At 44.7% G+C, this 14,064-nt stretch overlaps 1 protein-coding gene across 2 annotated transcripts in view; it reads right to left on the bottom strand.

Annotated features, from left to right (window-relative positions):
- Positions 1-14,064, bottom strand: part of Lrrc28 (leucine rich repeat containing 28) — a 103,847-nt gene that overhangs the window by 8,110 nt on the left and 81,673 nt on the right. For both annotated transcript variants that reach the window (XM_005357774.3, XM_013350215.2), the window contains 2 exons: positions 8,714-8,889; positions 6,467-6,626 (listed from right to left, as the gene is read on the bottom strand). In XM_005357774.3, the coding sequence (XP_005357831.1) occupies positions 6,467-6,626; positions 8,714-8,889 (336 nt within the window). The remainder of the gene's footprint in view (positions 1-6,466; positions 6,627-8,713; positions 8,890-14,064) is intronic.

The following is a 14,064-nucleotide window of genomic DNA, read 5'->3' as shown; positions in this document are numbered from 1 at the left end:
TGGTGTGTGCTCACTGTGGCCCTGGGGGGTCGGAGGTCTCAGAGGAGAAACTGAGCTATGCGCCAGCTCAAGTTAGGAAAGGCTGCCGACAAGGGCTACAAAGAACACAGGCATTCCGCACACTCAGAATCTGTGTGTATTTAGAGCTGGGCAGCAGAAAGAGCATTTGAGTTGGTTTTAAAATACAGAACCACGATGACTCCTTAGGAGACGAATCACAATGCCGCTGGCACAGACCGGAGCCCACAGGCATCGTGAGAAATGTGGGATTTTCTCTTGTAAATGTGTTTCCTGATTAAAAATAAAAACCCTATCTTTGACTCATTGCAGAAATTCAAGCCAGAAGAAAAATAATATTTATAAGAGCTGATAGGACGAAGTCCCACGCACATAACTTGTGGAAGAGTCACCTAGCAAACAGCTCATCGTACACAGCCGACACATTTAGGCTATCAGAGACTTTCTCATGAGAACGTCCCTGTGCAGAAGCAGAGGCTGCCCCAGACTCCGGGAGCGAGAAGAATTAGTTGCTTCAGTTACAGTAAATCCCATTCCAGAGCATGGCACACACTAGGTGGGCTGGCAGTCATGCTTTGAATAATGCAGTAAGAAAGAATGACGTCATAAGTGTGGGACCCTGACATGGTTGGTGCCCTTGTAGGAGACACCAGACAGCTAATGCTGCCTTTTCTCTTACTCTCTGTAAGAACCTTGCTATCTCTAAGCCAGAAGGGGAGCCCTCAGCAGACCAAACATGCAGCTACTCTGATTTGTGACTTCTACCCTTCAGAACGATAAGAAAATAATTTTGAGATTCAAGCCACCTGATCTACAGGATTCTGCTATGGCAGCCTGTCCTTGTATAAGTAATAATTAAGATACGGTCACTAGGGTAGGACTGAATCCACTATGGCTGGTGTCCTCACAACAGGGACAGTCAAAGAGACACAGTCTAGAGGGGAGATGACGGGAGCATGAACAGGGACAGGGAAGCCATGTACAAGCCAAGGAGAGGGGCCTGGCCCAGGAAGGTCCTGCCAGGGCCTCAGAAAGACCCAGCTGTGCTGACATCTTGACCTCTGGCTTCCAACCTCTGACCCAAGACAACACAGTCGTGAGGCAGGCTAGCTCGTGCTATCTGTTCAAACCAGTGAACTGATGCCACTTGAGAATGGTGTGGTCACTTTCCTGTTAGGAAACAGAACATGGGAGACTCCTTCCATGCTTTGGAAAAATCAGATGTGTATTACAGTCTAATAAATGATACAGTAAATGCAACTCCTCCATTTTAATAAATAAATGATGAAGTTTTGGGAATGAAAAATGGTTTTCTATGCATCCAAAGCCATGGATTTACTAGCTGGTCTACTCTGTTACATATCTGAATGCTTAATAGTTACAGATATGTGAAATATTGTTACTTTGTTAAATTTAGGAAAAAAACCAACACTTCTATGAATATTATTTTAAGAGAATAGCCCTTATGCTCCCTTTTAAAATAATACCAGATGTCTACATGAATTAAGATCCTGGCTGACAGAACACATTGTTTTTTTTTAAGTATTTTTCTTTTTTTAACATTTTATTCTTTTTTTTTCATTATACATACCAATCCAAGTTTTCACTCTGTCCACATACCCTCCCATCCCATCCCTATCCAATCCTCAGAGAGGGTAAGGCACATTGCTTTGGGGAAGGTCCAGGGCCCTCCCTACTATATCTAGGATGAGCAAGGTACACATACAAAGAGAATAGGTTCCCCAAAAGCCAGCACATGCAGTAGGGATAAATCCCTCAATTCTTCACAGACCTTGAAAGAACAATAATCAACTTCATATGGAAAAGCAAAAAACCCAGGATAGCCAAAACAATCCTGTACAATAAAGGGACTTCCAGAGGCATCACCATCCCTGACATCAAGCTCTATTACAGAGTGACAGTAATGACAACAGCTTGGTACTGGCATAAAAACAGGAAAGTTAACCAATTGAATTGAATCAAAGACCCAGACATTAATCCACATACCTCTGAATATCTGATTTTTCTTAAAACAAAGAAGCTAAAATTATACAATGGAAAAAGAAGTATCCTCAACAAATGGTGCTGGCATAACTGGATGTCAACCTGTAGAAGAATGAAAATAGATCCATATCTATCACTATGCACAAAACTCAAGTCCAAATGGATTAAAGACCTCAATATAAATCCGGCCACACTGAACCTCATAGAAGAGAAAGTGGGAAGCACTCTTCAATGCATGGGCACAAGAGATCACTTCCTAAATATAACCCCAGTAGTACAGTCACTGAGAGCAACAATAAATAAATGGGACCACCTGAAACTGAGAAGCTTCTGTACAGCAAAGGACACAGTCAATAAGACAAAAACCCAGCCTACTGAATGGGAAAAGATCTTCACATCAGACAAAGGACTGATCTCCAAAATATATAAAAAACTCAAGAAATTAGACATCAAAATTCTAAATAACCCAATTGAAAAATGGGGTACAGAACTAAACAGAGAATTCTCAACGAAAGAATCTCAAATGGCCAAAAAGACACTTAAGGAAATGTTCAGCATCCTTAGCCATCAGGGAAATGCAAATCAAAACAACCCTGAAATACCATCTTACACCTGCCAAAATGGCTAAGATCAAAAACAACAATGATAGCTTATGCTGGAGAGGATGTAGAGTAAGGGGAACACTCATCCATTGCTGGTAGGAATGCAAACTTGTGCAACCACTTTGGAAATCAGTATGATGGTTTCTCTGAAAATTGGGAATCAACCTACCTCAGGATCCAGCAAAACCACTCTTGGGCACCCCCCCCCCTCCGAATACATTGTTTTAATATAAACTGAACACATTAGAAAACTTCAAAATAATATTATCTAAACCTTTTAGAGTTTATGAGACTGAAAATACTTATCTTGTTTCTTACAATAAGCATTTGGGCTTCATTATAAAAGAAAGACTACAGGCGTAAAGTAAAGTACTTATCTTGTTTCTTACAATAAGCATTTGGGCTTCATTATAAAAGAAAGACTACAGGCGTAAAGTAAAGTAAAAAAAAAAAAATCCCAATACAATGTCCCCAGCAATGGGGGAAAAAGTGCAAGTTGCTGGATGAGAAGAAAGCCACAGACTCTCAATTTCAGACCCCAGCATTAGCCCACAGAAACCCACGATGATATCATGGTACTTCTTCCCTGCTTAAACAAGGCCCCTGGCTCTGCTCAGCAAAAGGGCACTCCACCTAAGCCCCGCCCCGGCCATGCGCACACGCGTCTTTCCAGTCGTACTATCATACCTGTGTCTGAGATGAGAGAAGCATGCACATACTTCTACGTTGAGGTGGGGAAATTAGTACTCCTGACTGGAATCATGGTTAAGTTGTCCAAACGTCATGTAAAGGTAACACGACAACTATTTTACTTTAGTGACATCTACGGTAAGAAGAGAGTCTGTCTACAGTGGGCACTTGGAACACACAGTTCCCAGCTGTGTGTGCACTAAGGAAGCCTGGGAAACTGCACAGCAGTGATGCATGAGGATTTCTAACTGCAGCTGAGCGAGCAAACGGGAGTTTTCTACGACAAGTTGTTAAAATGAAGATCACTTGCTAAAGACACAATAAAGTAAGAATGGCAAGTCCCTAAGCCATGATAATAAAAACACCAGGACTTACTAGTCATTACTGCCCTGTGCACTTCACGTAGATGTGACTGATTCTTCATAATGACGGTGCTCAGAACATTTTATCCTCAATCTATAGCCGGGAAGACGAAAATCAGAGCTAGTCAACTATCTGCCCCAGATCTCTCAGGTGGGAGGAGTTAGAATCAGGGCCGTGCACGCGATCGCTTCATGCTTCTGTTCTCATAGATGGGTCTACTTTGTTAACCTATTCCCTGGGATCCTGTCTGTCCTCTTTCACTAAAAGGCAATCCCATTAAGTTATGTGATCACCTAAGATTAGAAATAATCTGCTATACAATATATATAGTTTTAATGTTGTTATTGGTTTAATCCATGGTTCCTGCCCCAGAAATTTCTTCCCAAGGTAAGCCAAAGATATGCCAATCTTATCCCACTTTTCTGTAATGGAGCAGGCAATAAAACATTGGTCTGATCTTGTCCGATAGCAGTTCCTTAAGCCTTAAGACCCTTGTCATTCCAGAAGGTTCTGCACATAACCTAGAGGGAAGGATGACACATGACCCCTGCACAGAGAGGACAAGAAGAATGCGTAGAAAGACACCCAGTGGATGCCCGCACCAGGTCTGCCAGCAACCAGACCACATAGTGAAGTTTCCATAAAAACCCACCGGTCATTTTCAGGGCTGTTGGGTGCATGGGGATTCTGGGAGGTTGGCACACTGAGGGAGAGGGCGGAACAATCCACACTTCTTCCCCAGGCCTCTTCTGAGTATCCTGCATATGTACTCTTTGTGATGCTTTTTAAAGAAGCTGCTTTAAATATTTCCCTGGGTTCTGTGAGTTGCTCAAGTAAATTAACTGAACCCAAAGAAGGGACTCTAGAAGCCCCAGTGTGTACCCACCAGTTAGAAGCACAAGCTAGCTGGGGCTTTTGAGTGGTACCTAGGCGGGGTGGGCAGCCTTGGGGTCTAAGCCTCAGCCTGTGGATCTACCATGCCCCAGTAGACAGTGTCAGACAACTGGGGCCGTGTGTGTGGAAAACCCTCCAACACTCTGCTGGGTATTGAGGAAAACAAACAGCACAAGGAGGCTTGTTTGTTTTTCCCAGAACGAGCATCAAATTAAAAAGGTTCAGAGGAGAGCTTCTGTGTGTAGAAAACGTTAAAAAAAAAATACAAAAATGTTGAAATAGGAACCTAACGCATATCAAATAGGATTATCCAGGGCAGGGAAAAATATGCATCGCTTGGGAAGGAGCAGGCAGGGACACAGAGGAGGGGGTCCCATTTGCTGAGTAACTATCACGTGCCAGGTGTTTGCCTCCCTCATCTGCTAACCTAAGTATGGCCACGATGCAGACTGTTCTTGCCCCATTCTGAGGTTCAGGGAAGCCGGGCAAGCTGCCCAAGTTCTCAGTGCAAAGTCTCTGATTTTTATCTCCTATCCCATATAGATTAAGAACCAAAAACAGGGCTGCAGGTAACGAGTCTTGCCTAGAATACCCACAAAGCTGTGGGCTCTATTTCCAAGACCTTGGAGGAAAGAAAGGAAGGAAGCAAAAAGACAGGAAGGGAGAGAGAAGGGGAGAGTGAAACCTTGGAAAAGGTTTTATAAAATGATCCTAACAGCATTGGGTGGTAGCGCACACCTGTGAGACCATTTACCCCCTACCCTCCAGGAGGCCGAGGCAGAAAGATCCTGTGTTTGGGGCCAGCCTGGGTTGTCACGTAACAAGATTATGTCTCAAACAAAAATGATCACAATGGAAACGCTTGCTGGCATCAACAACCACCTGAAAAGTTCCCCACCCCAAACTCCATACTCCACAGACAAGTTAGATATCAGACTTTCTTTCCTCCTCCTAGCTTTGATGTATTCAAACTTAGGCTGGATGCAGTGGGGCCTGTCTGCAACCCCAGCATTTTGGAAGCAGAGGTAGGAGAGGATAAAGCTATCCCCTGCTATTCAGCTAGTTTCATGATTGTCTGGGCTATATGAGACCCTGTCTCAAAACAAAACAAAACAAATAAAATCAGATGTGAAAACCCATAAGGCACGGCCAGGCACGTGGGGATTTTCTGATGCTTTCCTACCTTTCTCTGTCTGGCATTCTTTCTCTAAATAACAGCATCAGCTCTGGATTTTACTTAGTGAACATTCTTCATGAATTCAAGGCATTCTGCCAAGAAATACAGCGTGGCATGGGAATGCCGTTGAGAGAGTTAGATTCAGAGCAGAAACAAGCCTGTGTGTGCACAATGTGGCCACAGCTTTTGGGTATGCCAGATGAACACAAGGCTGAGCTCTTCGTATACAAAGGTTGTCTCCCCTTGCACCAGGGGTCGAGCTAGAATGAACAAGATGCTCCAAACAACAAGCGCGGCTGTGTGTGTGCTCTGACCAAGTCCTAAAGCCTAAGGGGGCAGCCAGGCTTTCTTGTAGCAGTGACAATGGCCACACTTCATTTAGCCCAGTGCTTCACAACTTTCCTATTGCTGTGACCATTTAATACAGTTCCTCATGCTCTCGTGACTCCCAGCCATATAGTTATTTTATTGCTACTGCATAACTGCAATTTTGCTACTGTTATGAATTTTATGTACGTATCTGTTTTCCAATGGTCTTAGGTGACCCCGTGAAAGGGTCACTCAATCCGGCCAAAGGAGTCATGGCCCACAGGTTGAGAACGGCTGATTTAGCCCCTTTAAGCTGTAGAGTCAACACCCCTTCCATGCATGACCCCCCACTCCCGCGCTGCACCCCTGGCCCAGGTGTGAACCCCGGTGCCCACGTAGGCCTGCTTACCCCTGGTGCAGGCCTGCCATTGTTGTCTCTCTCAAGGGGAAGAGCTTGGGATAGACGAAGGTAAACATGGGCTCACTACACCGGTGACAGTGCCCCAGGGGGCAGTGCAGCAGCTCCAGGAGACTTCTGGGTAATGAGATTGGAGACAAAAAGTTCAGATCTGGAAGAGAAGAGAAATATCAGGCAGATGAGTGAAAAATCCATTTCCTTAAACCGGACGTTTGAAAACACTTCTCTTTGTTACCAAATAAGCTCAAACAGTTAAAAGTACTTCATGCTGGAAATTCTGTTATCTGATAGGTATTCAGTAAAATCTAACATTATTAGGAAATGAAAGATGTTTTTTATATTTTTGACACTAAGGGAAAATGAAAATCCACTCTTTTAAGAGCAGCTAGAAGCTGTCCTGAGGCAGAGGCAAGGAAAGAATTAGATCAAATAGTCTTTAGGAACGAGGATCAAAAGGCTCCGTCTATGCGGAGCGGGTTCTGCAGCCTTTCATAAGTCAGAGAATTGGAGGAGGACGAGGTCTGAGGGCTCTCACCAACTCCCATTAAGTTCTCCCTGAAGGGACCAGGCCCTTGCTCAATTAACTGCCAATAAAAGCTAAATTATGAAAAGGCTAATTACTAGAGACTACCAGATGCTGGAAGACAAAGAGGATGAGCGAAAAATCAGACCAAGCTTTTCCTTGTTTCAATTCTCATGAACAGAAACGGTGAACGCTCTTCCCCAGCCCAGTCTGAGCCACAGAGGCCAGCAAACCCTCTCAGCACCCAGGCACTTGACATGGGCTTACGCTGTCTTAACGCTCATGCTAAACACGCACTGGAAGGGGGAATGCTCGGCAAGGAAACAGAAGGTTTTAGCCTTTTATATCTGCCCAGAATGAGCAATACCCACTTAGAAAAATGTAATTCATATTTAAGTATATAACTGAAAATTTACTGTTCAGTACAAACAAAAGAGATAAATGAAAAACAGCTTCCAGACCAGCAATATGGCTCAGTAGGTACGGGTGAGTGTCACCAAACCTGAAGACCTGAGTTTGAGCTCTGGAACACACACGGAACTAACTCCTCCAAGTTACTCTCTGATCTCCCCATGTACACAGTGCAAGGCATACACGCATGTACACATACACACTCACTCACACATATGCACACCCCATAAATAAATCTTTAAAAATAGCTTAGTTTTGGACTCACTAGATGTTCCTGGAAGGGTAAGTTCTTTTCTGTTGTTGTTTTAGTTGAACTCCACGCTCCCCCCGCCCAAACACAAAGACAAAGCATTTAGCAGCTTTAAAAAGAGCACTTGACACTCCATGAGTAGACGGAGTTTGGGTCCCAGCACCCATGTCAAGTGTGGGGGAATGTGATGCCCTGTTCTGGCCTCCACGGAAGCCCTCACCCCATACATGTACGTACACACTAATACACACATAAATAAAAATGTAAAAGCATGGACTGTATTTTCTTACTAACACTGTTCTGGTCATTGTTTATTCGTGTTTGCCTCCTTTCTCCCTCCGTTTCTGTGGCTGCTGGAACTGGTCTCAGCACACTCACTGTGCATGCTTGACTACTCAGCCCCATCTAGGTGCTTTCCTGAGGAGCCCCAGACATGTGTCAACAACACCTCTGCAGTCTACATACGGCTAGACCATACGGCTAGACCATACGGCTAGACCTGCTCCAAAGCAAGCGTTGGCCTGCTTGACAGTGCTGCCAAAGGCTTCTCGTATTTCTTTACCTTACCTTTGCAAGAAACGAGGAGACAGAAAGGCAGAGCCCGGCTCTTCTGGAGGAGATATTTAACTCTGCTTCACCACTGCCAGCCTTTCACTTCACCTCACCCAAACACACCTGCACAACACCAGTTTCTCTAACTCAAAACCGTTTCTCTGGGAACCACTATCCTTTGCAAGAAAAACCACATTTTAATGAATGTTCCTGTGCGTCTGCAGAAACCAGTGTTGAAAATATTAAAACTTTTCAAAGAAAAGCCCTAGTCCTGCATATATGAGCACGGGACAAGCTTCTGGGGAGACTGGGACAGGAAAACCACTAATAAACTCAATACCAGGGAACTGAAGAGTTGGTTAAAATAGTCAATTTAGTGTGAAATGTGTATGTTGTCACGATAACAACAAAAAAAAAAATGTAAGATGAAAACTAAAACAGACAGGACAAAAGCCAAGTATTCATTTCCTGACTGGGACAGAAGAGAAGGCCATGTACGCACCTTTTGGAACCCTGTGGTAGGTGTGGTAGAGACTCCGCATGGCCAGCTCCTGCAAGGGCAGGACATGGTCGTTCTCTGTGCCAATGGCCTTCACCTCGGCTGGGAGGAAGACGGTCAGTTGCCCAGATGAAAAGGACAGCAGCTTCACCTCAGACACCTGGATGGTGACGCCACAGCTGCATAACGACACAACACAGCGGCATCAGTCGTGAGGCGGGCTGTGCGCCAGTTCACAAGGCGATCACACGTGGATGCGACAATTCACTGACTGAGCTGCCAGTTTCCTTCCCAGCAAGCAGATGCTGACCCAGGCTCTGTACTCAGTCCTGGCTCAGAGACACAAGCAGCAGCTGGAGAGTGGCTGCATGACTTCCAGCAAGGCTGCCTCTGCAGAAGCCTTCCTTCAGAGGATCTGTGAAGCTTGCTGCCTAAGCTCAACTCCCCCCCCCATTTTACTACCCTTTCTGAGTTTATGCTGCTGGAAGCTTTCAAGTTGATTCTCTTTTCTTCTCATTGAACAGCGAATTCACTACATCGATGAAGCTGGCCTTGAACTTGCAGAGACTCTCCCGATTCTGCCTCCTGAGTGCAGGGGTTACAGGCTACACTAACCTGCCAGGCTTCACTTCTGGGAGTGAAGAAAGAGCTGGCACGGCATGTGCTCTGCAGGCCCCACAACCTGGGTTTGGATGTCCAGACGGCACAGAGAAGCCAGGCATAGGGCCACTGACATCTGTAAGCCAAGTGGGTCCCTACCAAGAGATGGGAGATGGGGACAGTGGACTCACCAGAAGATAGCAGGCCAGTTAGTCTGGCTGTGAAATATCAAGGCTGACCCATCTCAAACTCTTGGATTCTTTAGCTGCTTCTTGCCTGCTATTTTGTCATCAAAAAAGCAAATAACCAACCAACTGACCAAACAACAACAAAGCAAACCCCTAACCCAGGGGTATGGAAAAAACAAGAGCAGAAGGCAGGTACTCTCCCTCTAGAATATAAGGAAGATGAAAAAGAGGAAACTACAGGAAACCTGCAGCTGCTGGGGATGATTTGGGACCTTCAATTCCTAGGGTGAGGGGTTAGGTTAGGAGAACAGAGCACCACAATGCTCTGCAGGAAGAGGAGGCCACAAGCAAGGAAACAATGACTTAGGAAAATAACAGCCATCTGTCAAGTGGAGTTTTGGCAAATGTCTTATTTTTTGTGGCACTGGCAAGGGCATAGTGCCCAGGTATTGAGTCAAACACCAGGCTGGATGTCCTTGTGGAGCTATTTTTAGATAGGATTAACATTTACATTAGTAGACCGTAAGACCCGTGAGCTCAGATGAAGGCCAAAAGAACAAAAACAGGGCTTCTCCACAGAAAGGGGAATTCTGTCCTTCCCTACATATCCCGAGGAGCATCCATGACTGTGGGAACTGAACCCTGATAGATTCATACAGTGAGACAATAGTACCTATTTCCAAACTTTAGTTTTTATTGCACAGGTTTAGTGTGATGGGCCTTGTGGATCGCCTTGGAGACTCTATCATAAACGGCTACCATAGGGTCATTTTTATACAGCATAAAATAACCCTGACCTGAGCAGGACTTATCTGAGTTGTAGCTTAAAGGATATTTTTACATCCATACTGAATTTTTCATGCACACTGAATAAGGAGAACCCTGAGCAAAAATTAAAACAATAAAAATGTGGAGTAAAGGCCATATTAAAAAGTTGGCTTCCAGTTTATGATCCTTCCCTGACTGATCTCCTGAGTGCTGGGATTATAGTACGTTATTCGTGGATATTTACTTCACATCATTGCTGCTGCTCCTGCATGGACAAGGCCCAAACCCAGCACAACAAAAGGAGCAGGGGACGGAAGGAAAGTGTTGCTTCCTTAAGGTTCTTACTGCCCCTTACAGTTACAATGACAAATTGAAGGGGCTCACACCCAACAAGTGTACCCTCATTTTATAGGACGTTTAATCTTTCTTTGATAATTCTTTTTAGCACTGCTCTTCACCACTAGATGTAAGAAGTGAACTAAATTTAAGATCCATATATTGCGTGACTTCCACGATTCACCCGCAAGGCCAGCTGAGCAAGGCCTGTGAGGATGCACCGTCTGACTCAGCCCTTCTCTCGCCCATCTTGCCTGCGCTGCTTCCACAGGACTTGACTCTGGAGGAGTCAGCAGGAGAGTCCCAGTCACACAGGTGTGAGCCCAGACAAAGGAGAGAGAGGCAAGGAGGAGACGGCAGGATGGCCACTGCACAGGGTAAGCGTGGGTGATGACAATTTCCTTCATCCTTCAATTTCTCCCTTTCGAAAATAGGGACAGCTCATGGGGGTTGTTGGAAAGATGTTGTACAATAACACCCACGGACCAAGAGCACACTGTCCAGTACACAGCAAATCCTAATCCACATGTACAGGAACGCTTTCCTTTTATTATCAATTACTGCTTCAGAGTAAGATTAGAGCCATGGCAGTCAAGGGAAGAGGAAACTATGAACTGCGATTTAGCTATTGTATGTACAGGGAACATGGCAGGAGCTGCAGTTCCAACCAATCAGAATCTGGAACATGGATGAGACTGGAAGGGACTGCCTTGACAAGTGAGCATCACACATCCAAGAAAGGAAGTGACTGGGGCAGTGGAGAAGTGACGAAGAGGCAGCTGTCCGTGAGAAGGAACGGCAGACACAACAAGCTTCAGTTCACAACAGGACAGAGGATTATCCAGCAATTATTGAACACTGCTAGCTCTGATTTATAATCCAAGCAGTTTAAAACACTTTAGACTAAATGCCTAGGAGGTTAAAAAAATATATGTAAGTTGTACCCTTAAGTAACTTATTAAAATTTCAAATTTTAGGGCCTCTGGTTTAGATAATTATAATAATTATTAGAAAACATGCTTTAATTCAGTATTGTCATAGCTGTCACTCATCATTAGCTTAAAACAGGCTCACTGAATAGCAATGTCATCTTGCCACTGAGATTTTGCTACGTATTTGCCCCAAAATGTATGATGTAGCAAATTAATTCATATGAATTTTCACTTTTATCATTCGAACCAACTGTACATCAAAACTGAAGATCTAGGGCTGGAAAGACGGCTCAGTGGAGCAGGCACTTGCAGCGCAACCATGGGAACCTGCGTTTGACTCCGACGTAAAAGCTGGGTGCAGCTGCAGCACGTGCCCATGACCTCAGTGTTCCTGCAGCAAGATGGCTGGAGACGCGAGACACGCAGGAGCACATGGGCAGCCGGCCTGGCAGCCAGCGGCAAGAGTGCTTGCCTCAGACGAGGTGGGAGGGAGGTGAGGACCGACGCTAGGGTTGTCTTCTCACAACAAGCATGCCATGGCACCGTGCGGTACATTCACACACACGCAGAGGAGGGAGAAGGAGGAGGACTAGGCCAGATATTTTTTAAATGAAGATTTAATCACGAATTTTGAACCCTTCAGAAAGTGCCCACAACATCTCTGCCATCAGGGAATCTATGGACTTACTCTCCCTTTTAGCAGAAACAGCTCTTCGTTTTCCATAAGGAGAAGGAAAGGAACTGTGAGCTAGAGACACCTTTGTCCTGATGACGTCTACACTGGGTGGTTACTTAGCTGCTCTGAGAAGATGTTTCCCTCCCTCCCTCGCCCCTCCCTCCGTTTTTTTGAGACATGGTCTTGTTATAAAGCCCAGGATGGACCTGCACTCAGAGCAATGCTCCTGACTCAGTTCAGGACTCTGTATTAGCACTTTAGAATCTTCTCTTTGTTTATCTTCAGTTGTTTTCAGAGGTCCCTCCCCAGCTCTGCCAAAGCCACACTGCCCAGGACAGCCCGTGTTCACACTGTTGCTGCTGCCGCCGCCTTGTGCTCTCCTGACTCTCCCTGGGCAGCAAGCATGTAGCTTTCACATGGTCTGGCAGCCCCTTCTGTTCTCAGTCTTCTCTTTAGGCTGGGTTGCACCTGCTCCACCTGCCTCCAACTTCACTCCTTTCTGTTGATTCGGCCTATTCTGCCACATGAAGCCATCAAACAATGGTTTCATCTCAGGTAATGAATGTATTGTTCAATTCTAAAATCTTGTATTTCTGTTTTAGAGTTAGTTCTATTTTTCTGGTCTTTCCATGATAAGCCTATTCTTTACTCATTGATGAAAGTTACAAGATTATTTTATAATCTTCACCTTTTTACTCCAACATTTCAGGTGGCCCCAGGTTGGTCTCTAACCGTCTTTATTCTTGAGACTGTCCAAATTCCTCTGATCTTTACATACCATAGAATTCTGAACTGCATCCTAGACATTAACGCCTAGATTGCTGAGACTCTAGATTCTGTTATATTCCTCTAGGAATAGAAACACTAGCTTTTTGTTTTGGCAAGTTATTCGGCAAGTTGGAGTCAAAGAGAAAACTTTGTTGGATGCAGTTGGGCTGCTCTGGGTCTGCCCAGGAGGTGTGATTTGGATCCCCAATACTGTCATAAGTGTAGGGAGCCCTCAGGTAAAAGTGGTTTGTGAACAAAGGGACTGATCAGCAGAACAACAGCCTGCAGAGTAAGAAAGAGGCTCGGCTGGCTGTACTGCAAAAATCGAACACAAAACTGCCAGTTAATAAATGGGTGTGCTGGCTGTGGTGGTCCACACCTCTAAGCTCAGGAGGCAGAGGCAGGCTGACTCTATGAACTCAAGGCTAGCCTGGTCTACACAGTGAATTCCAGTGCAGCCAGGGTTATATAATTAAGATCATGTCTCAAGAATAATGATTGAACAGACAATTCTCAAAAAAGAAATTTAAGTGGTCAATAAATATTTTAAAAAGAATTTAACATCTGGGAATTGCAAATCAAAACTGCTTTGAGATTCTATTTCACCCCAGTCAGAATGGCTGTCATCAAGAAACCAAAGGACAATGGATGCTGATGAGGGTCTGAGCAAAGAGGAATCTTCACTCATTGCTGGTGGGAGTGCAACCCGTGTGTCCATTGCACAGATAAGCATGAAGATTTCTCAAACACTTAAAGACAGAACTCCCACATGACCCAGCTACAACACTCCCGGGAATATATCCAAAGCACTAGACCCTACTGCAGACACACACACTTGTCTGCTGCTGCTCAACTCACGGCAGCTGGCAAATGAACCAACCTGGAGTCCATCAACAGAGAGATGGATGATGAAAATGTGGTATGCATAAAGAAATTATATTCTACCATAAAGAAAACACCGAATTTTCAGAATATGGAGGGATCTGGAAATTATATTAACCCAAGAAACTCAGATTCAGAAAGACAAATATTGCACATTCTCTCTTGTATGTAGATGCTAGCTTTCATTGTTTATATGTACACACA

This window comes from Microtus ochrogaster, chromosome 22 (genome assembly GCF_000317375.1).
Source record: "Microtus ochrogaster isolate Prairie Vole_2 chromosome 22, MicOch1.0, whole genome shotgun sequence".
In the NCBI taxonomy this organism is placed as follows: Eukaryota; Metazoa; Chordata; class Mammalia; order Rodentia; family Cricetidae; genus Microtus; species Microtus ochrogaster.
The sequence above is the reverse complement of the archived record's forward strand: the minus strand, read 5'-3'. Positions and strand labels throughout refer to the sequence as shown.